Here is a 24823-nt window from a genome sequence, read left to right on the forward strand (position 1 = left end):
GCCTGACCATTTTTAATAAACCCCTTATCATTAATATTTGCAAATACGAATGCTTCCATATGTGCCTGTAAATCTCTCTCTCACTGTTACTCAAGTTTCTTAAAAGGGGAGGGGAATTAAAGTGAAGTCAAATGGCTGAGCATTAAAATCTGCCTTGGTCCTTTGCAAACATCTAGCTTTCATTTCTTCTCAAAAGAACCTGTGTTTTCTTGGCCTTCCTCTCATCGTGCTAGTTCCTGAAAAGTTGTGAAGAAATTTTCAGGTTAAAAGGCACATCCGTTAAGGCAAAAGGGGGCGGGGGGGTATAGCACACGTTAACTTGTATCCTGACATTATACAAAGACAGTAGCATAATGCTGATCCGAAGGGGTCATTTAATGCATCACCAAAAAAAAAGAAAAAAAAAAGAAGAAGATAAAGATCTGCATACAATTTGCATATGCTAATTTATATGTATAGATTCACGTTCAGAAATAATTACTGTAAATGAAATAGAAATGCAATACTTCTCAACATAGTGGAGAAGACTATATGATCGGCATGCCTGCTCAGTCTCCTATCCTAACTGCGCTCCCTGCTTGTTTCCCCTTCTCATGCTTCTTTATCTTTAAACTGGACTTAGATCAAAGAGCCCTCGAACAGAGAAGTGTTCCTTCTAAAGTAGGATGCACAGCCGTCCTAATTTATCCCTATTTTTAAGCCATATGCTTGATTATAAAGAGGTGGGAAAAGCTTCACACTTCACTGGTGACTTTTGGGGTCATTGTTGTTACATTTTCTTTTAAGGGTATCTGAACAGAACATTAAAGCAGCCTCCCTGAAGACTGTTTGTACTGTATAAACTTTTACCTTTTTATAGATTTACGTGCCGAGGTGCGGTACAAAGCAACTTGGATAGCTTTAAAAGAGGACTGGATGAATTAGGAAGGACAACGGCTACTAGGCATGAAAGCAGTATTCTGCCTCAAATGTCAGAGGTATTATGCACCTGGATACCAGTCGCTGGGAATCACAGGTGGGCAGAATGCTGTTGTGCTCATGTCCCGCTTGCAGGCTTCCCACAGGCAACTGGTTGGCCACTGTGAGAACAGGATGCTGGACCAGATGTGCCATTGGCGTGATCTAGCAGGCAGTACATTATTCTGTTTATTTCAGAAGTTCAGGCTGCAAGGACCACTACTTCTGTAGCCAAGCTGGCACCATTCACTCACAAGTGTGAGGTATAGACATGCTCAGAAGAACCTCAAGGTATGCAGCAGTGCCAAAATAATTAGGAAGAAACTTAACTAAACACCCCCCCAACAGCCCTGTGAGAACTGAGCATGCTCAACATGTGCAGAACACTGACAGTTTTTGATGTGGGGACTGAATGCAGTGGCTGGGACCCTAAACAGAAGCACTCCGCACTGTAACTGTCTGTTACAGGTCCCACTTGCATGATAATAATTTTGCAGATCTGCTAACACAAATAATTTTTACTTTTATCACTGCCAGCCACCATATTGTATTTGTTCACAATATTACAGCTGCAATCATGGAAATAAGCCCTGCAGAACTCAGTAGGACTTACTTCTTAATAGACATGTATAGGGTTGCGCAGTAAAGCTGATCTAATTATCAACCATATGGCCAAATGGGAGTCCTGCAATATTATTGCAATGACCATAAAATGTTGTATTTTAGTGTTCTGTTGGAAGTCGCCCAGAGTGGCTGGGGAAACCCAGCCAGATGGGCAGGGTATAAATAATAAATTATTATTATATTATTATTATGACTACAGCATTGATGTGGGTGAGTTTCACCTGTACTGCCACCTGCCTTTTTATCCAGGGACTCAGGTGGGTGCCCATGAAGCCCTTCTGTGCATTCAACACAAAGCATGTGATTAACATAGGCACAGAACTCTTGCGGTAGATTTTTTACTTTGATGACCCATGACAACAGGCCAGAAATCACACAGGCTGCAGATATAGAAATCTTCAGCCTCCAGAGGCATCACAGAAGTGTTTGAAGGTTCCCTCGTGGCTGAACACTTTATTCTGAATTGCACTTCACTTTTCAGATGCTGATGGTTCAAAAAGAATCACATTCTCCTGGCACTCTTAAGTCAAGATATAAACCCAGGGGTGAAATTCCTTTTAGTACTTCAGCTTTCAATATGTATGATCATAAATGTATTAATTAAAAGCAGTTCTATCATCTGAGAAGCTGAGGAATCACTTTTTATTTTTTAAAAACCCTTTAAGGAGATAAGAGCAAAAAGGAAATCCTATTTGTGACTCAGGAGAAATGTATGAGTGGCCCAAAATACGGCATGGCTACTTCTGTAACAACTAATGCAGAAGACTAAAGAGATATGTGCATTTCTATTATGCACACAGTGAAAATTCTCATAATTGCTTGCTAGAAGATGACAACAAGATACGTTTTATGGTGTACCACCCCTGAACTCATTAGCCATGACATGGAACGTGACAAATATTAATGGACATTTCTGGGTAACAAAATATGAATGTTCAAGATGGGTGGGCATGATCCAAAGCACCGCAGAACATCAGTAAGAATAGGGGTTGCTTACAGTGCAACCCTAAGTATGTATCATTAAGCAGTGTTGCCATATGTCCGGAATTTCCTGGAAATAGCTGGAATATTGCAGTCAGAAGCAGTGTCTGGGCAGAAATCACTTAAAAATGTTTGGGAAAATCTGGACGTATGGCAACCCATGTTGGCAGTGTTATTTTTTGTGATTTCCCTTAAAAATCACAAAATGTGTTTGTGATTTTGCCAAAAAAGCTCAGCAACTTTGCTCAACAACTTTTGTGTCTGGATTTTCACAATATGGCAGGGTGTCTAGATGATTGCAGCCTTAATATCTTGTGTATGTGGGAATGCTCTCTCTGTGTCCATGGCTGAAATAAAAGACAAAGCACAGACTCCTGTATGAGTTCCTGTATGAGAACCCAAAATATCAATGGATTTAATCCATTGAGATCTTTATTCAATAAAATGGTGCTACTGTAAGAATATTGCATTGTTTGCTGAACTGCGACAATTGTGTGGCGATCAGTAGGTGCCTTGACTGATTCAGTTTATTTTATTTCTTACGCCATAACACTTTGGTTTGCCCAGCACACTAGACCAAACCATAGCTCAGTATGAATGTGTGAGCATGCAGACTCCTGGAAAGGAGATCACAGCTGCTCTGCTCCTCCTGGGTCACTCTGCCACTGCATTGCACTATGCTAAGCCATAGAACCCAGGCTCATGGATTAGCTTTCCCCAAACTAACTATGGACTGTAACTATGGTTTGTCTCGTGGTATATGGCTTGTGACTTGTCCAGGAGAGCTAAACCATGAGCCCAGGTTTTTGACAATATGCTAAACCAAACTATGGCTTGGCTTAGCACTGCAATAGAACGACTAGACAGGAGCAAAGTGGTTACTCATCTCTGGTAGTCTCTTGTGATTTGGGCTGAGCATAATGTGTGCACCAGGCCATTGGAGATGGTTACCATTGCCTTTTGCTTTGGGCACCTGAATCTTAAAAGTTACTGTTTCATTTCATTTTAAATAAACTCAAAGGAAAAACTCAGTAAAAGGAGTTTCTTCTCCCTCCCCACACCAAAGGAAAAAAAAATGGATTATTTTTATGAACATCTTCAAGAGAAAACGGCTTATGTCTGCAGTAGTGTCGGGGGCCTCTAGGGATATCTTTCTTGTTGAGTGATTACATAGCCTCAATCTCTTATTGTCCCTGCTTTCAAACTGGAGCTGTCATTATAAGACTAAGTATACCAAGGGAAAGGCCTATAGCGATTGAAGTGCAGTGAACATTTCAGACGAAAACCCTTCAAAGGATGTTCAGCTGTGCTGCTGTTATATTGCTGGAAACTTGGTTCTGAGTTTGGTTCTGAATTTTTTGGACAGCATTGCACAGCACTCTAATATATGTCTTGATTCCCTCTCTCCATTTCCACTCATGTTTAGGTGTTTGAATGAACATGCCATAATGACAAGATAATTCCTTTAGGTGAAAGGATCAGAGGAAAAGAGAACCAAACTTCATTTACAGTGTCCCTCCCCACCCCAAAGAAACTGCATGTGTTCCAGACTCAATTATTCATTCTGTTTTTCTTTTCTTTTTTCTGCAATCCCAAACAACTTTACTAGGAAGTAAGCCCCACTGAACACAGCAGGACCAATTTATGAATAAACATGCATATAACTGTTCTCTCATCCTACTGAAAACATTAATAAGAAAAAGAAAAAGAAATTATTATTTCTACCTCACCCATCTGGGTGGGTTTCCCCAGCCACTCTGGGTGGCTTTCAACAGAACATTAAAAACAGTATAAAACTTCAAACATTAAAAACTTCCCTAAACAGGGCTGCCTTCAGATGTCTTCTAAAAGTCAGATAGTTGTTTATTTCCTTGACATTTGATGGGAGGGCATTCCACCGGGCAGGCGCCACTACCGAGAGGGCCCTCTGTCTTGTTCCCTGTAACCTCACTTCTCTCAGTGAGGGAACCGCCAGAAGGCCCTCGGAACTAGACCTCAGTGTCTGGGCTGAACAATGGGGATAGAGACGCTCCTTCAGGTATACTGGGCTGAGGCTTTTTAGGGCTTTAAAGGTCAGCACTAACAGTTTGAATTGTGCTTGGAAACGTACTGGGAGCCAATGTAGGTCTTTCAGGACCGGTGTTATATGGTCTCGCCAGTTTAGACATGCATGTTTCTTGACTTCTTTCCCCAGTTGTGTCAAAGTCTCAGCTATCAGCCTGTCTAGAAGACGTCCAATTTAAAGCAACAAAGGCACAGAGGGCTACCCATTTTCTACAAAGATTAGGGTAGAAACTAAGAGAGTGATCTGCATGGAGGCTAAGAGAATGAGCAAGGCCTTGGTATGTCTTTCATCTGCACCATGAACTCACTGAAAAACTTTCGGCTTTAGGGTAGTGCTTGTGAAGTGTTTTGAACACTGGCAAGTACTGTTATTAGTAATAGTTAAGCAAACGGGAATATGTGCTCCTCTGATAGTGGGGGGGGGGGGGGAAATAGCAGTGTCTCCAAACTGGTGGGGGACCTTACTGGCACAAGAGTTAAAAAGCAATTTTTCTCTTCCCTCCACAGCCTTCTATAAATCTCCTCCAGAAGGTTGCCAGACCCTCCAATACAGTGTGGGAGATTGTGCTTTCCACCAGCAGAGGCCTTCATGATTTTTTTTTTTTATTTTTTTTAAGGAGGCAGTTGTTGGTTCATAAGAAAAAATCCAAAATATACAATCAGGAATTGTCATTATTAGGGGACCAACTAATTTTTGCTAGATCATAGAGGGCCAGATCTGATGAAGTGAAGGGCTGTGGGGGTCAACCAAAGGGCCAACCAAAGTTGTTGACCTTTCCTTAGGGTTGGAGTTGTTGAGCTTCTTTTAGGACTGAAGTTGTTGAGCTTTTTTAAGTTTTACCACAGGAAATAAACTGCCCCAGGAGCCGGATTAAACTAACTGACAAGCCAGATTATGCCCCCAAAATGGACATGCCTGTCATAGAGAGTGAAAAGGAGAGGCCTCTTAGCACTAGCTTCCTAGCACTGTTTCCAAGTGCATAAGGCACACAGCTTTTCATTTTGCTCATAAATGGTGGTCTGCAGCAGCATTTAACCCCATCTCATTCATGGCAGATATCTCCCACCCTCTGGAATGGGCTTTGGCTCTTTAGCAAAAGCAGCTTTCCAGGAAACCTAAAGAGTCCATGCTACAGCTCCCTTCCTCACAGGAGTTTCAGTCAGACTCAAGGTCAGATTCATGAAAAGATGCAAAACAGCAGAGCTCTGAGGCTAACGTTGAATTATTCTCCTGGTAATAATCCTTTGTCCTTTACATTTTTCACTGCAGGGCAATCACTGGAATGGCTCCCAAAGAGAAAAGGCCATTGTTGCCGTGGGTCACCAGTTAACCAGGACATAAGCAATTCTGTGACTGGGAAAGAGATTAACCTTTAGTATACATAGCAAACAAAGAAATGGGTGCCATGTAATTATTCAAAAGAATACCTTGAATGTAAATTGCTCATTGAAGACAGGGTTAAGAGTTTTCCTGTGAACTTTTGTTTCGTATTTCTTCTTCTTATCAGGAAGCAGGAAAACCTTCACGTAGGGATCAGATGTACCGCCCATATCTAAAGCAGGCAGTTCTGCAGCCTGAATAATCCCAACCAAAAGCTGAAAGCAGAGGGAGAGGCAAGTGAGAAAGAATCAGCAGAGCAGAATATTCAGCAAGCATTTACGAAAGAGCTTGCCTTGTCTCCTGACATCTCTCTCCATAAATACATGTACAGAACAATATGGTTGCACACAGATACATGCACCTGCTGACACACACACACACACACACACACACACACACACACACACACACTTGCAGTTCTCCTTTTAAAAAGAACAAAGCATTCTAATAAACACAGATTTGAAAAAAGGTGCATGATTCTTTAAAAACCAAACATCCAAACCCCAATTACAGCCGCCGCAGATTCAAGAAGCTGTTTTTAAGCAGACAAGAGGCATCTAAACTGCTGCTGATTAGAGCTATATATGGATTTTTATATTTTATTTGGTGATGCCACCATCAAATAGCTCCCTAACAGATAATTTTACTGGGGCTTTATTATTATTATTTTTAAAAAGACTCTGCAATTTAAAATGTATTGTTAAATAATCTTACGATACATGATTACTAACAGTTAAATTTATATACTTAAAAGGGAAGGATTCTTTACCAGTTGATTACCTATGTATCTTATACTGACCCATTATATATGTTAACGCTAAAACCAAACCATGGTTTGGCATGAAACATGTGTGCTCCTTGCTGGCAAAAGATGGTTCTTGTTTCATGTGTCTGTGGGATTAAAACCCTCTGGCACAGGAACATTGGAAGCTGCCTTATATAAAGTTAGACTACTGGTCCATCCAGGCCAGTATTTTCTACACTGCCTATCAGCAGTTCCCCAGGGTTTCAGACATACTTAGACCTATCTGGAGATACCATGGATTGAATCTGGGGTGCTCTACCAGTGAGCTACGACCCTTGCCGGAACCCTGGACTATGCGGCTATAGCAGTTGGCTGCTGCCCTCTTCCCCACTCCATTCTGGTGCTCTCCACAAAGGAAGGTGCTATGATGTCCTTTGGCCTGCCCAGTTGTGTTCCATTTATAAATGGGATATAGAGTGGCTTCATGGAATCACTAAGAAAGTACCGCACGCTGACTGAAGCCTTACCTGCATGGGTACTGCGAGTGCAATGTAAATGAGCAACTGGTTTGAACAGATGTACACAGGAAGCGGCCTCATACTGAGTCAAGACTATTGGTCCATCTGGCTATGTACTGTCTATAGTTTTAATTGGCAGTGACACTTCACAGTTTTGGGCAGGGGTCTCACTCAGGCTTATTAGGAGATGCTAGGAACTTAACACCAGCCTTTCTGCATATGAAGAAAGTGCTCTTCCACTGAGCTATGGCCCTGAGAGTCACACCAGGGGAATATAGGTTAGCCTGTCAGTGTCACCACACCCGCTTTTGTTTCTATGATTCTTGTGTTTTGTATTTGCTGGTTGAGTCTAGTATTAGGAATATATTATACCACATTAGCCACCCAGGAGCCACAGGATCAGTTTGCCTGCCCGTGACACTGAGCTAGTCGAAAGGGAATGTAATTCAATTCTTTTTTTAAGAAAATAATTCTCTCTAGAATGGAGTCATTATGCTCCAGGGAGTATTTTGGTGATCTTGTTCCAATTTCCCAACAATGAGTAGTAATTGGATTTCCTGGCCATGGATCTTTGTGTTCTTGCTTTTTCTCATCCATCCCAAGAAAATTGTTAAGAGCCCAACAGGGGAATATAATGTCTGAACTATGGCAGCAGAAGAAATTATGAAACCGTAAATAAATGCTAGTTAGCACCTTAGTTATACTTGGAGCACTACCAAAGATCTACTAGCAAAAATATAAATCTCTTGAGGGGGGAAAAATCCCCAAGCCAATGTTCTAGAGTCAAAATAGCATTCTTTTTAATAAAACCCAGGACAACTTTTGTTCATCTTCTGAAGAAGGTTATATCTATTTCTTACAAAAGATTTCAGCTTCTCTAGTCCCTCGCCTGCTTAACATCCACTATTCTTTGAAGATTTAAAAGTTCCACACTGATTTCAAGAGCTCTTAGTGCTACAGAGTGGTCCACTAAAGGTCTAAAATACAGGATACTTTTGTTTATGTGTTTGCTTTTGGAAGTCTCTCTCTCTCTGTATACCTCTTTATTCTTTGACTGGTGATTTCTTTAATGCTGTTCTTTGAAGGACAATTGATGGTGTGGGAGTTACTTGAAAAGGTATGTAGAATATTGAATAAAGTTTTACTGTTGAGACAGAAAGATTGAAGACACACCAGGGATCGGTGCTGGCTTTACACTGTATGTCTTCCTTAGACACCAAAAGTGTCAAAGGAGAACTCCCAACATGAATTTACTGAGTTAGAATTCGTATCCTGATGTGACAAACGCATAGTAGGGATAAACAGGAAAAAGAGTAGTTATCTCCCTACAGAAAGTAATTCTTTCTCTTAGGTCAGATCCCCACCGTGCATTTTTTTTTTTTTTATATAATAATTTTTTTTATTACATTTTCCACAAAAAAAAACAAAAAAGCATATTTTCACAAACATTACAAAAAGAAAAATTTTCACAAACATTATACAAAAAAGAAGAAAAAACAACATAGACAAAAAATAAGAAAAAAAAAAAAGAAAAAGGAAATTTTGACATAAAAATAAACTCACTTTCCAATTATACCCTTCAAAACCTTATTTTCCTTACTTCCACCCGCCTCCCGATCTTGTATTCTATGTAATAATTAGTTCAGCAAGCTCAATTTTGTTCATTTTGATTCTTAGTCCCTCCCTTTGTACTCTTAATTAACTCAGTCACTAGAACCCCTTCTTTTCTTTTTCAATGTCCTCATTTGTTGTGCATTTAAAGCACAACGACAACACTTTAACCGTCATGGCTCCTCCCTCCTCCCAGAATCCCATGGACGGTACTTAGTTAAGGGTACTGAGAGTTGTACGGTGACTTCCATTCCTCTCCCAGAGCCACAACTCCCAGAATGGGGTAGCCATTGTGGATCTGTGAGGGGAACAGGGGGTTAGAATACCTGTGGAAAGAAAATGCCTGCAACACTTCCCCAATACCATTTAAAATGTTGAGAATATGAGTAAAATGAGTACGTGTGTATGTGTAAAAATATAGCTATATTCATATTCAATTGTGTTTGCCTTTGAGTGGAAGAGACTTTGGTGTGCAACAGAGCTTGCTCCTCCCCCTGGGAAATAGATTTGGGGTGCACCTGTGGCAGCTGGAGAAATGCATCACACACACACCCGACTCAAACAACACACTCTGATCACACTTATTTCAAACCTGATTGTCTTGAAAGTTGTAATCCAAAGAATACTGAATTTTTCCTAATTTTTCCTCCTCTTTTGCTTCTTCTTTTTCTTCTCCATCTGTCAGCCCTGTTTCAGCATCGTCATCCTTTAAGGCCTGCAATGAACAGGGGCAACAATAGAAGTAATTAACAGGGCTACTGTACTTTCCAAGTGAACCCCTGAAAAGCAGGCAGTGGCACTCAACCCTTATAGCGAAAGCCATTAAAAGCAAGCAGGATGGCACAAAGTCATATATGCTTTTGACATATATATATATTCAGACTACTTTCGTTGCAGAAATATCATCGTCAGCAAGCAGCAAGGAAGCAATGGAAAAAGGGGGAGGGAAGTGTCTTTTGAGGGTATTGCAAGCAAGAATTGTTTCAAAGCCTGAAACACAAAGAGAATGTCAACGTGTTGTTGTTGGGGTGGGTTTTATTTTTTGTTTTGTTTTTTGCAAAATCTTTGATTGAATTAAATTGCTTTGTCCAGAGGCAAGTGTGGATAAACATGCTATTAAAGAGGCAAGGTTGCACAGTCATTCAATTTAAAACAGTTGTGCATGCTGTGAATTATTTGCAGTAAAGCAAAGTGCTTCTGTAGAATTACTGCTATTTAAAATGTTGCTATGTGACTTCTTCATAAAATGAGATGCCCAAACATTTCAATTTTTTCTCTCTGTTCATGATGCATATGGAAGCAAAGGTATCACTATGCCATTAGCAAATGCACGGTCACAGAAAAGAAGACCCTTTTCGTTCTCTTTTTCTTTTCAACTGTTCTCAGTTTAAAGCCAGGCTGAACCAACTTGATTTAAATATACATTGATGTTAACACAATTATGGACAAATTTGTTGGCCAAAACAGCAGTTGTTTTAAAATGTAGTGGCAGTGTTTACCAACAGAGAAAATAACAAACTGAAAGCATTAATTTGTTTGATATTAGAAAGCTCAAGTTTGCATCATATATAATTCCAGTAGAGCAATCCTATGTGTGCCTACTTAGGAGCAAGCCCCACTGAGTTCAATGTGATTTATTCTGAGGCAAGTGTGCACAGGATTGCATCATAAAGCCCTAATCAATTCAGTTGGCAATTGTACAATGCTTACCTGGGAAACCCTATCAATTAGATGTACTTACCTCTGAGTAGACATAGTTAGGACTGTGATGCAGGACTACCTTTGACTAAAGTAAAGCGAATTGCAGCACACTCTTCTCCATTAAACTTTGATGGGAGTTACCCTATATAAGTCATTATAGGATGCCAGCCTTAGTCATGGCTAACTTTAGTTGGAGTGAACATCTCAGCATGTAACTTTTCATTCAAAACAAGTTAAGTGTTTTGATCAGTTGCATGATCATATTAAACAAATGCACTTGTCTGCTGTACCACCATGGAAATTACGTACAGTACAGTGCACAGCAGCAATGAATTAGACCATCTAATTTACTTGTAACTGCAATTTGAGAATTCAATCCAATCACAAATTTATGCCCTTGCCTTTTCCTATTAGAAAATGAGCTTCAAACTTTGGAAAGGTAGATCATATACCCCAAAGTTTGGGGAGATGGGATATAAATTATCCCACTCCCATATAAATAAATAAGACCCCAGCTCAGTTTGCTTACACACACACACACACACACACACACACACACACACAATTATTCTAAGGCCAAAGATCAGGTATCCCTCACTTGCTTAATGAATTATACTAAGAAAAGGGGTAGATTAATTCATGTTGGCAGAAGCAGGCAGCATGCTAGGGTGACTGTACTCATCTGACTCATCCGACTTCTGGTTGGTTGCCTAACAGCATGTAAAGAGGAAGGGGTGATGTGGCAGCAAGGTCAGTGTGGTGCAAACACATTGTGTTATTCCCCTATTTGCATTTGCACTGTGCCAACCTGGATGCTGTCTCACCCCTCTGTCACCTAGAAAGCAGAAGCAACACAAGTGATCGGAGGTCAAATTAATCTGCAACTGGCAAATAGGGCTTTATTTATTTGTTCCATTTATCAATAGACTTTAGGTCAGGGATAGGGACCCCAAGGCCCTCTGGATGTTGAAAGACTACAACTCCCATCACCCCAGACCATTAGCCATGCTGGATGGGGTCTAAAGGCCACAGACTGGTACTGTTCTCTGCTCTGTTGAAATGCAAGCATATCCCCTCACACACCAAAACAGGGCATCATCCTGAGTGCAAAGTAAGTCTTTCGTGTGCGGAAAGAGGTACTTTTAGCAGCTGCATTCATAACAAGCAGATGCAGTGGCAGAAAGCTTCACCGGTTTGAGCTAAGATTGAACATACATTAGAAGGGTGAAGTCAAGCTACCACCCACAATCTATTTCCCACAGTATACTGGCAGTTTTCTTGTGGTATTCCAAGTATACCCCAGCTCAGAATTGGAAATGGCTAGTGTACACTTACATCCTCATGGCTAGACATTAAAAGCAAATTTCTCAGTTACATTTATTTGAGGAAGTCTTTTGACGTACCAAATTCAATACCCTTAATGCTAGCTGCTAAGGGACAACAGCATCATGTTTTGTGCCTGGTTTGGGGGCTTCCCTTAAGCATCTGGTTGGTGTGAAAGAAGATGCAGAACTAGAGGGACTTTTTGACTGATCTGATAGGACTTGTCCTCCCCCCCCCCATGCATTTGGACCTTTCCCTTCCCTTTCTACTTCTGAACCCTGTCAATATACAACTCTTATAGATGTGACTAAGAAAGAAAGTGATTTCATTCCATTGTTGATCTCCTGCATATATCGTTTTGTTTTTTCACACATTCTATCAATAGAATTTGTTAAAGAGGAATTACTGTCATCTTTTTAAACAGCTGCATGCTTTTTGTAAATTCCCACTTACAAATTTATTTCCAAGTTGTTTCCCCACCCCCACACACCACAGACCTTCAGGGGAAAAACTTAAGAAGCAGATTGGTCACCTGCAACCCAGTTAAACCAAAGAGTTTGGATTTAAGCCAATTTGGTCTCACTTAAGTCATATATCCCATTTCCAGGTGATCATCCAATTGGCTAATTAAGGACACCTATAATACCACTAAAAAAATCAGCCATAGGTAGTGGGTAGTGCCAGATTTACTTATAAGCTAAATAAGCTATAGTTTAGGGCCCCACTCTCTTGCCCCCCCAAAAAAGGTCACTATTAATATACTTCTTAATTGTATTTCAGTTCAGCAATTACTTTGATGAAATGCATATTTTGTTATGTGCAAATAGCTTTAGATACCTATTAGGTCCATAAATTGCCATATAGCATATATTCAACACAAAAAACAGTGGCAATTTGTTGTTGACAAAGAACAGCTGGACATATAAAGGGCCCCATTACCTTCAGTAGCTTAGGGCCTCATCAAACCTAAATCCAGCCCTGGTGGGACCTGACTGTGTAGAACAGCAATGATGAACATGTGGCCTTCTAACTGTTGTTGCCCTCCAACTCCGTAGACAGCTGGATTGAGGCAGATCGGGACTGCTGATTCTTTTAGATTTGTCAGCAGCCTTCAATATGGTCAATCACGAACTGTTGGACCACTGCCTTGCCGACGTGGGGATTCAGGGTAAAGGTAAAGGTAAAGGTACCCCTGCCCGTACGGGCCAGTCTTGACAGACTCTGGGGTTGTGCGCCCATCTCACTTAAGAGGCCAGGGGCCAGCGCTGTCCAGAGACACTTCCGGGTCATGTGGCCAGCGTGACATCGCTGCTCTGGCGAGCCAGAGCCGCACACGGAAACGCCGTTTACCTTCCCGCTGGTAAGCGGTCCCTATTTATCTACTTGCACCCGGAGGTGCTTTCGAACTGCTAGGTTGGCAGGTGCTGGGACCGAGCAGCGGGAGCGCACCCCGCCGCAGGGATTCGAACCGCCGACCTTTCGATCGGCAAGTCCTAGGCGCTGAGGCTTTAACCCACAGCGCCACCTGCGTCCCATTGGGGATTCAGGGTACAGTCCCACAATAGCTGCGCTCCTTTATCTCAGGTCGGGGACAGAGGGTGGTGCTAGGGAAGAAGTTGTCGCCGTGGCACTCCTTGGTGTGTGGAGTCCCACAGGGCAAAATTTCCCCCTGATGCTTTTCAATATCTTTATGCGCCCCCTTGCCCAGGTTGTCCAGAGTTTTGGGCTGGGTTGTCAACAATATGCTGATGACACCCAGCTTTATCTGTTGATGGACGGCTGCCCTGACTCGGCCCTGGACACACTGACCAGATGCTAGGAAGCTGTGGCTGGATGGCTGGTCGGGAGCCGGTTGAAGTTAAATCCTTCGAAGACAAAGATCCTCTGGCTGGGTCGGGATGACATGGGGTTAGGGGGCCAACTCCCATCTCTTGCGGGGGCTCAATTAGTGCCAGTGCCTTCTGGCCACAGTGATCCATCCAACGGTCACCTCCAGGCTTGATTATTGTAACTTGCTCTATGCGGGGCTGCCCTTGAAGCTGACCCAGAAACTCCAGTGGGTGCAGAATGCCACGGGACCACATTCATCCACAAATAACAACACTTTGGAGGTCCCGAGATGCAAGGTGGTTAGATTGGTCTCAACTAGGCCAGGGCCTTTTCAGTACTGGCCCCGACTTGGTGGAACGCTCTGTCACAAGAAACCAGGACCCTGTGGGATTTGACATCTTTCCGCAGGGCCTGCAAGACGGAGCCGTTCCTCCTGGCCCATCAGTCTGACCCTTATGTTTTCCCTCCCCTTATGGTTTTGATTTATGGGCTACTACTAAAATGAGGCTGCATTTTAAATTGTAATTTAACTCGTATTTTAATTAACTGTTTTTTTGTTTTTCTTTTACATTTTATTGTAATTTTATTGGTGTTAGCCGCCCTGAGCCTGGTTCTGGCTGGGGAGGGCGGGGTATAAATATAATAATAATAATAATAATAATAATAATAATATCCAGCCAGCATAGCCAATGGTGAAGGACAGTGCTTTTTTTCTGAGGGGATGCAGGGGTACACATACCCCTAAACATTTTGTGAATCTTTGTACTTTGGTCCATTTAATGTATTTATTTTTCCTGATTTCAACTCTAAAATGGTGGTTTTCTTGAGTCAAAATGAGAGTCCCCCTAGACATTTTTTAAAGAAAAAAAAGCACTGGTGAAGGATGATTGGAGTTAAAGTCCAATAACATTTAGAGAGTCACAAGATCCCTGTCTATGGCACAGGTAAAACCATGTCTGGAAGAAGTGATAAATGAACATGCCGACATGGCTTGACTATAAGTACTGTGTTGTACATTGATTGTAGCCTTCCTGCATCAAGCATGAGGATCGGACAGTAGCTTCAACAGCAGCACGTCAGAAAACTCAACGTTTTGCTGACGTTATAACAGTTATGCTAGAAGTTTGCAGTCATATCCTTGTAAGTACCAATGCAGCTGGCAAATATCTGCCCCCCCCCGCCCCCAGCAGGTGAAAAGCACCAGGAAGAAAACTCAGCAACATACTATCACAGTTAGTGGCATAAACGGTGCCAAGTCCCAATGTCCTGATCTAATCAAGAGACATATTTTCTGTAAAATCAAAGTATCTAGCAAGTGAGAACATTTCAGCCTGATGTAATTTTAATGGTTGAGATATTACATCTCCCTCTCCTCTAACACTTTGTGACCTAATAAAAGATCGAGACCATTGCTGCAATTATTCTTCAAGAAATGGGACTAAATTTTTGATAATTTTTCAGTGCCACTGTTCATCACTGATATAATTAAGTCGACTCCTTTCCCAAAGGCTGAGCTTCAGCAAGGATTCTGCTGTACCAATACATTAAATTCAGAGTCATTAAATCAGAACTTATTAGAGTGTTTCTCGGGTTGAATGTTCACCCCTTCCCACTCTTCTTACATGGGGTGGAGGAAATGGCAGCAGAAAATTATAAGGAGACACAGGAGGATTGCTGCAGACTGATAAATTGCAGCAGTGAAAGTTGTGATAGGAAGATGCTTCAAGAAATAATGGACCAAATATTTTCCAGATACAGCAACATATTTCCAGAAGTCAGTTTAATGCAATTCAGGGTTGCAGAGGAACTGCCCGTGGAATCCTACTCATGCTTACTCAGAAGTAAACAACAGTGAGTTCAGTCAGGCTTACTTCTATTTAAGAAGGCAGAGAAATGCTGTCTAAAAGTGCAAATGTGATATATATAAAAACAGCACAAGATATGAAGCACACTGTAATTGAATAAGATTGTGATCTTTTTAAAGCCAATAGGAAACAGATTTTTTTTCTTCTTATGTTGAGCAGTTTTGGTAACTTTGATTTTATGCAAAAATGAAAGAAAAATGTGTACATTATTTTCTGTGCATATCAAAACTTGAGCTTTCTAATACCTTCAGGCTTAGTATATATAGAAAATTGAGGGTGGGGTTTGAAATATAATCCTGCAAAAGAAAGAAATCAATTTGGTTCAGCCTCTTGATGTGTGTCAAAGCTATGTATAAATCTCAGCTGAGGAGCCAGAGCTGTCAGGAGACTAAATATATCAGAGCTTTAGACTAGGTGTGTCCAAAGAGCAAAATAAACCTACCGCAAGTGACAATCCAGAACAGTCATGAGACACAACATAGATAAGGAGGACATAGAAGGAAGAAATAAAAATTAAAACATCCACACACAAAAACATTAGTCAAACCATGGAGAAATGACCATTTACATAGATTGTACATTTGCTGTTCAACACCTTTACATAATTCAGATTGCAATCCTATGCACAATTTACCTGGGAGTAAGTTCCATTGAATTCAACAGGACTTACTTCTGAGTAAACATGCTTAGGATTGTGCTGTGAGACCTATGATCATCCACCCTTTACTTAAGTACAGTAGTTATTCCCCTAGATACTGATATTATTTTCTATACACATAAAAGTTTTAGGTTACAATCCTACACATTCTTACCCAGGAGTAAACTCTTCTAAACACAGCGGGACTTACTTCCAAGTAAGAATGTACAGAACTGCATCCTCAGGCTATAATCCTATGCACATAAACAGGAGTAATCCCTATTGGACCAAGAGGGACTAACTCCTGAATAAACACATATAGGATTACGCTGTTGCAGACCACAAACCACTTACACCAGAATCCTTGGAAGTACAAAAGCTTACATTTTGATCCTAAATACATTTACAGTACTAAGAAGCCTCACTGATTTTAATTAAGACAGTTGTCAAGGACCCTTGCTCTGGAACGGAGACTACAACTGCAAGAGAACGATATTGTTACAAGGTAAGAGCACTTCCTGCCTGCGTTCATCTCATTTTTTTAAAAAAACTAGTCTAATACATGTATTTATTTCTTTAAAATTAGCATGATTTCTTTAACATTAACAATGTGCAAGACATTCTGTAAAACGCAAGTGATATGATCTCTGTCAGAGAGGTAATACAGATGAGATAATGGTGAGCTGTCAGGATAATGGTGAGCTGTCAGGTATGATAACATAAAAGCAAACAGGGGTGTGTGGATTGCAGGAAGATTAATTGGCTCCATATGCTGTAAAGGGGAATCTATAGCAGGAACATCCAACATGGTTCTCTCTACACTTGATCTTAGCCATGGTTCTCTCTACACTTGATCTCTAGCTGCTGTTGGACTACAAGGCCCATCAACCCCTACTAGCATGACTATACATCAAGGATGATGGGAGTTGCAGTCCAACAAGATCTGGAAGGCACCTTGTTAGCTACTTCTGACCTATAAAAATAGGAATGATTTCCTGGCAGAATAAATTTAGTGGCATGAAGGCAGGAAAGGGAAAAGAGAACAAAACTATTCAATAAGGGCCAGTCCTACCAATCAGCAGAGCAAGGCTGCTGTCTCAGGCAGCTGATTTTGAGTGTCACAAAGGGGCAGCAAACCATTGGTTATTTAGTGTGTAATTACTGTGTTTTTCACGGTCATAGATAGTGGGAGGTGCTTGTGGGATTTTCTACCTCAGCTGCCAATATTTGTTGACCAAACTTGGGTACTTTGCACACCTTGACAGGTGGGGGGCAGTGGGGTGGAGGGTAGGAGCAGATATTTGCTGCTCTGCCACAAAAAGGAAAATGTCTTAGGCCAGTCCTGACTAGATCAGATAGCATGGATTAGTGAAGAAGAGTAAGAAAAGGTAAAATAAGAATTCAGAATAATGGATGTCTATAACTCTAAAGACTAGGTGTTTGTGGTAATTGCAGAAAATTGGGGAGGGAGGAGATTATGAAATGGGCCCTTTTGAATAAGGTCATTGTCTGTCATAGCACTTCTTGGAGTTGCAGCAACTGCTTGTGCTATCTGTTGTTCTGCTGCCACACCCCCACATGCTCATGTGAGACCTAAAACGACACACAGAGCACAATGCGGTTTGACATTTTGCAGGCTGTTCTGCGCCCTGAAAAGCCTACTCTTGCTGCAGAGTGCAAAAAGCTGGTCTGCACTGAACTCTCCTGGACTGTCAGATATGACGTAAACACCTCAGCATGTCACATTAAGGGAAGTCAGGACGTAATGGTGGTTCCTTTGCCAGAGAGGATTATGAAAAAAGTTGAAGGTCTATCAACAGTTTGCTCACATGGGCCCTGCAGCCCCTCTTATTTTAATTATGAGCTTCCAGGCTAGAAAACTGCATTATTATTATTTTTCGGTACACTGTTCTTGATGCAAATGCGAACCTTTGCATAATGAAGGTTACTACTCTGAATATATATGGTATATAAAATGAAGAGCATGTAATTATTATATATGTTAATAAATCTGTGTGTACCATCAACTTAAACTTGGTCACTTAGGATACATCACAGAAGAAGACTAGAGTTGCAATTCTACATCCACTTACCTGAGATTAAGCTCCAATGAATTAAATGGGACTTACTTCTAATTAAACATGTATAGAATTTCAATGAAAGCTTATGCATATAGACAAAAAGGGAAAACAATTTGTGAATAATGATTTTAGTGATTTGAAATTTGGATAATGAGACAAATTGTCTCTTGCCCAATAAGAAGTGCTGAGCAAGTGCTGGCACGTCCATAAAGTTGGAAAGAGCTGAAAAAAACTACTCAGCTGATTCCCAACAAAATCAGCACTAACTACAGCAGGATTAAATGGCTGTTGGTTATTCTCTTGCAGAACCAGTGTATGCTGCAAGTGTAATAGCTCCTTCTAAGTGCATAAAAGCATAAAAGTTACATTTAGTAACTTTAAAATGGGTGTTTCTGGCATTCCAGAAGGCATTCAAGCTTTGTGAATATAACTAAATTCTGTTTAAAAAGTAAAACAAATACACCTAATATTTGAAATATCTTACATTTAGGGTTTAGCCTGCCACAACTTGAACTGTTAATGTTTCTAGTATCAGCCCAAAGGTGCACCATTAGCTTTGTGGGATATGTGTGGGGGGAACATGGTAGAAAACATACAACCCATGGAGTTTATTAATGAGACCTTGGGAGATGCGGGACTTCTAAAACATGTTGTTATTAATTTACATGTCTGCAAGCATAACACTATACAGCCTGGTTCAGAATTATGGTTTAGAAATGAAAACTTTAGTTTAGAAGAGCAACAATGAGCCGCAGTGAGCATTGAGCTTGTGTAGCCCACCTTCCTTTTCTTTCTCCTTCACATGCCGGACAAAATGAAAATGCCTGCTTGCATTTTGGAACAAACCAGAGTTCTGCAATTCTATGAAACACAGGAAACTGCTGTTTGCTTTACTAACTGGAGTTGAACCACGGCTACAGATTTCATTGTATTAAGTAATTTTAGCCCAAGTTCAATTCATATTATACTTAATTTATTGTGTAATGTGGAACCGTAGCTTCTATTAAAGTAAAAGCTGGAACCATGCCTCTCCCCCACTTGATGGTGTATGACGGGGAACATACCTGAAATTTATGGCAATTCTATAATTATATCTTCGAAACACTATACCTCAGCCTTTGCCATCCTGGTGGATGTTTGGGACTAGAACTTCCAACAGTCCCAGCCATGGGAGTTGTCCTAAACATCTGGAAGGTACCAGGTTGTTGAAGGCTGCTTCAACAACTTTACATAACAAATTTTTAATCTCTCTTTTAAATTACTGATAGCATCCATTGTGTAAAATAACTGAAAGCAGTTTTCTTCAGCCTCTAAGGATTTACCTTTTGTCCTGCTCTTTGCAGGAACAGGTCCACACTTTAATGCTCTGTGTCTGAGTGCTTTTTCTTTTGCCCCAGAGCTTTCCCCACGAAAACCCACTCTTTAAAACTGAAGCACAAGAAACAGCAATTTGGGGTTTTACGCGAATTCCCCATTTGTTCTTATTTAACTTTAAGAAAGGGGGAGGAGAGCATTTGGACACAGAGTTTTAAAGTGTGGACTGTGGGAAGTGTGGAGGAAAGGTAAATGTGGATAATCCCTAAGATTTATTTATTTCTTGCATTTAACAAGGAATTAGAAACAGACTTTAGACTTCTGGCTTCAGTGGAAGAGGCTTCTACCAAATTCTGTATGAATTTACTAAAACATACTCATATATTTGAAAGTTTTAACAGTGCTATTATCACTTTTTTGGTCATTTATCCAGGCCAGAACAAATATAATGAAGAACACTTAATATATAATAGAATCACAAGAAAACTATTACATAATAATACAGAACAAATTTCACAAAAAAGATAACAAAATGTACACACAATTTATCCTACAAAGAAATGACAGATTGTTACCATTAGTATAATTATCAATGCATAAAGAGACTTTTCTACGGATCTTATAGTAGAGCAGTTTCAAGTTATTTCTGTCTTCAAGTGGAAAGGTTTGATCACAACTGCCATAGTAGATTCAGCAATTAAGAAGGAGCAAATCACAATTAGCATGTAAATGAGAAACAAAATCCTTTGCTGAAGTGAAATTAAAATATCTGCTAAATCATGCTTTTGGAATGAAACGTACTGATTAAAGTTATTCTAGAATTTTAACTTATTCCGTGCCATGCCAAGGTAGTTTTGCAGTTATTCTGTGAGATAATGAATGGCGGCAACACAATCTAGCCAGCAGGGGTCAGGGAGGAACTAAATCTAGGAGAGTTATAGAATTGCCACCTTCCAATGTAACTTTCTCCCCCTTTCTAGGTAATATCTGGTCTAACACAATCTAAGTTTTCCCAAACTCTGCTTCACACTGATGGAAAACAGTGCATTATTGCATTATACTATATCAGGGTAGACAAGGAGGTACCCCCCCTATCTTTAATTTCTATTCCATTCTTCCCCTTCCTCTTCCCATGGCCCTGGCCCTGCCCCAGCCCCCTTCTTTCATTTCCCCACCACCATAACTCTCCCTCAGAACACCCTTTTGCTAACTTTCTGGAAGAGGTTATATTTTGTAGAGAATGATTTGAGCAGACCCAAGCCACTTCTCCTTGCCAATTAACAACAGGAATTTTCCTTACTTCAGTGTCCTAGCCCAAATATAAAGGGAAGGACAACCTACAGAAGGTTTGGATGGAATTGTCTACATTTCCCCACCCCCCTAGTGAATCTTCTCACCGCATATGCTGTGAATAATATTTCCTCTCTAAGAAGCAGAACCAGCCACTTCAGAGACCACCATGAGTGGAACTTATCCGTAATCTATACAGTCTTGCTTATGGGCAGCTCCTTCACCCCAAAACACCTTGATATCTGTTTATCCTACATATCAATATTGGAGGCAGGCTACTACACATATCATCTTCTTTTTGCATCAGATAATGTATGTAATCCTAATTTGAGTGAGTAGTAATTTTTACCAATTGAATTCCAGTTCAGAGACTTCAATGCATCAAAAAAGAGAGAAGAAACCACTCCCTGTGATCTGGAAGACCCGCTCTGTCATTATGCAATTGATTCTGTGTAAGAAAAGGGCAGTCCCAATAAAGGCATGGCAGGAAAGATTAAAATTCCAGGATATCAACATTGCTCCTGAAACAGATTCTGCAATGTAAGTGTTGCTTCACATGTTAAGATTCTTTCCTTTTAAGACCCATAAGATACACCTGTTAAACCTGTGGCATTTGGAATACATACAAACCCACCTTATATTATCTTTTGGAAATAAATTGAAGTGGTTTACCCCAAAGATTCTGTGAATTGTAATTTTGTAAAGATGGCAAGAATTCCCTTGCCAAAGATTAATAGCTCATTCATTGTATCAAAGTGCTTTGGTGGATACCTGTGGCCATACAAGAGTTGTCTCTTTACTGTAGGTGGACATTAAGAGTCAGCAAAGAGTGCCAAGAACTATCAATGTAATCCTAATGCATGTTTACTAGGTACTAAGCCCCACTTAATTCAATGGCTCTTACTTCTGAGTCAACATGCATTTGATTAGGCTGTAGGAGAATAATCTTGTCTTGTTTAATGAGGAATACCAATGCACATTCATTAATATCCTATTTTAGATGTTCAGGAGTTCAGCACTGGGGAAAAAAAGATTCTGGGCTGTATCCTGAAGACCTCAAACTCCAATAAATGCTACATGCTCATGTGAATTTGCTAGAGAATATGTTCCACTAAAACCAGTGGAATATTCTTCAAAGTATTTCCTTGTTATTTGATACGAGAATTATGCTAACCCAGGCTTTAGCAACCTAGTGTTCCCCAGATGTTCTGGAGTGCAACTCCTATTAGGGCTGATGGTCCAAGGCATTTGGGGGACCCCAGGTTAGCAAGGGCTGTGCTAATCATTTTCCAATACACAATACTGCTGTCAGTCCACTGATGGTCTAATATTCAAACACTTTCACTCAGGTTTTAAATGAAACATTGCTCAAGAACAAGATATATACTTTACCTGATCTTTCAAGTTCTTGCCTAAATCTTTTACATCTTTCATGTTAATTGCATTCTTTCCTCCCTTTTCCTTGCCCTTCTTCTTGTTTTTCTTTTTGAACAAGCATTTCTTACACAGACAGAAACAGCAGGTAAGGACTAATAGGATTGCAACTATGGCTATGGCTATTAAGGCCCAAGGTGGCACTGTGAAGAGAAAACACACACAAAGACACAGAACAAAGTTTCACACTGTTAGTAAAAGATTAAGAGAAAAGGAACAAAGCAAAGAGAGTCTGCCTTTAGAAAATATATCTAAAAAACAATTGCATCTCCTAAACAAAAGAACTCCAGATTTCGTATGCTTCTCTTTTATACTTCACCTCATGCAAATAAAGTTTATATAACAAAAATATGAATTATCTACACAAACCAGTAGGAGACTGCTGTGGATAAACAATTGCTTTTCTATAGTTTGCCAGGTCCCCTGGGCTTCTAACTATGCTTGTTGTGTTCAGGGAATTATTCATTGCTGGCTTTAAAATCATCCCTTTAACCCACCTTGCATTATGACCTGGTAAATCAAGCTAGCTTCGAGTCAGCAGGAGCTGGCTGGGTACTTGTCTCATTCAGAGCTTCAGAAAACAAGTGCATGTGTTCAACACAGCCAGATATAATGAGCAACATTTCTCCACTTGCTGCTGCCTTTTCTTGACAGTGACTCAGATGCAGGTCAAAGTCGTCAGCGAACACTAGCCAAGGGCGATGATTACCCAATTCAAAGAGATCTATGTTGTTAGCATTCATATCTTCCCGATGCTCTTCATGTTTTAATGCTAAACACACACATGTGCTTGTGCACGTGCACAAGTCTACTTCAATAAATCAGAAAATCCTAAGCATTCAGTTTATCCATTCAAAATGGATATCCGGGCAGCCACTGCTATAACGCAAAACAACATTCACAGCAACCGTGATGAAAAAATTCATTTGATTTCAGCAAGGATCAGAATCAAAACCAGTGAAGATCCTGTGATGAAAAATTCAATTATATAACTAAACTTTGGTGTGATCACTATAATAACCTTTTCTATATGGCGATTAAAATTTCATTAAAATCTTGTAAAACAGGATTTAAGAAAAGCAGCCGTGTTTGCTTCCAGAGATGTACCCAGCCCATCAGATCTGCGATATATTCTGCCAAACAACTTACACAGAAGTCTCTACGATTATGTTTCACAAAACGGAAGGGTGAATAGAGCCTGACAGGTGGTGCCAGTGAATTACAAAAAGAAAATGGAGCGGATAGTGAAAACGAATGACAATTAACTGTTTAAAGTAATGAAGTGAAGATGAACTGAATGCATGAATCCATGATAACAAGAAGCTGTATCAAAAAATAAAAATAAAAATGGCACAGCCACCCACACTAATTTCTAACATGAGAGGTCCTGGGATTCAGGCTTGTTCAAACATCATACCTATAAGATTGTAGACTTTGGCTGTGTCTTTCCTTCAGACAACCTAAGGCTAATGAATCCTAGAATTGAAAAGAAATTCTGGGGCTCAGGCTTGCATCAGATTAAATCTAGTTCTTGATGCAGTATAATTATTTTCATTTATCTGTTTCTTGATGAATCCATCCTCCTATCATCTGATGACAGAGAAGACTTTTATGGAACACTAGTTATCTGTCCATCTTCCTATTTTGGGGGAATTCAAGATGGCTGTTTCAGTAATACTACACAAGAAATGGGTGGGGATAAGGCCTCTCCTCATCCAAGATGGGAGGTGTTGTGGGCGGGACGCGATTTCTGTGTCATGCAGGGGGCGCCCCCTCCCCTACTCACCTGGCTGGCACACCACACCCACAGGTAAGCGCCAAACCGGGCGGCTTGGAGGGGGCATGGTTTGCAGTTTAATTTACTGCTGTGCCAGCCATTCCGCCTCATTTTCCGCCTTCCCATCACAAATCATAAATTCTTCCCATCTTCCCATCACGAGTCATAAATAAAAATGAGGGATAAATTGGTGTAGATGCAGATTATGGCTGTCAGGTGTGCTGACATATTTTTCACAGATGTTTTTCACAGTTGGGAAGAGCCCATATGACAAAGAAGGCTTACCATATAATTTTTTCCCCCTTAAAGCTAATGTTTCCCATGTTTTTTGCTTAAACCTAATGTTTCCCAATGCAGTGGGAGACAGGAGTGCCTGGCGTGCTCTGGTCCATGGGGTCACAAAGAGTCGGACACGACTAAATGACTAAACAACAACAAATGTTTCCCAGCTTCTGTGGAAACCACCATTGCTACTAAACGCTACCAAATATGCCAGTCTCATTGTATCCTGTAAACAACAGCAGTGGCAGAGGTGGGTTTCATTAATGCCCGTGAGGAGTGAAGTTGGTCACAGGGAGTTGTATTCAACTAAGTCCTACTCTAAGGAGACACATTAATCCTAAATTAGTCATGTACTTATGCTAGCCTGGATAGCTCAGTTTGTGAGAGTGTGGTACTGATAACGCCTAG

General features: G+C 40.6%; 1 protein-coding gene across 4 annotated transcripts in view; it reads right to left on the reverse strand.

Annotated features, from left to right (window-relative positions):
- SYT1 (synaptotagmin 1) overlaps positions 1–24823 on the reverse strand; it is a 354682-nt gene that overhangs the window by 73641 nt on the left and 256218 nt on the right. For 3 of the 4 annotated variants that reach the window (XM_079991843.1, XM_079991845.1, XM_079991844.1), the window contains exons 4-6: positions 22315–22499; positions 9474–9596; positions 6055–6222 (exon numbers count right to left, since the gene is read on the reverse strand). In XM_079991843.1, coding sequence (XP_079847969.1) covers positions 6055–6222; positions 9474–9596; positions 22315–22499 — 476 coding nt within the window. The remainder of the gene's footprint in view (positions 1–6054; positions 6223–9473; positions 9597–22314; positions 22500–24823) is intronic. The other variant, XM_079991846.1, reaches the window with a different exon arrangement.

The sequence above is a fragment of the Podarcis cretensis genome (assembly GCF_951804945.1).
Source record: "Podarcis cretensis genome assembly, chromosome: 10".
NCBI lineage: Eukaryota > Metazoa > Chordata > Lepidosauria > Squamata > Lacertidae > Podarcis > Podarcis cretensis.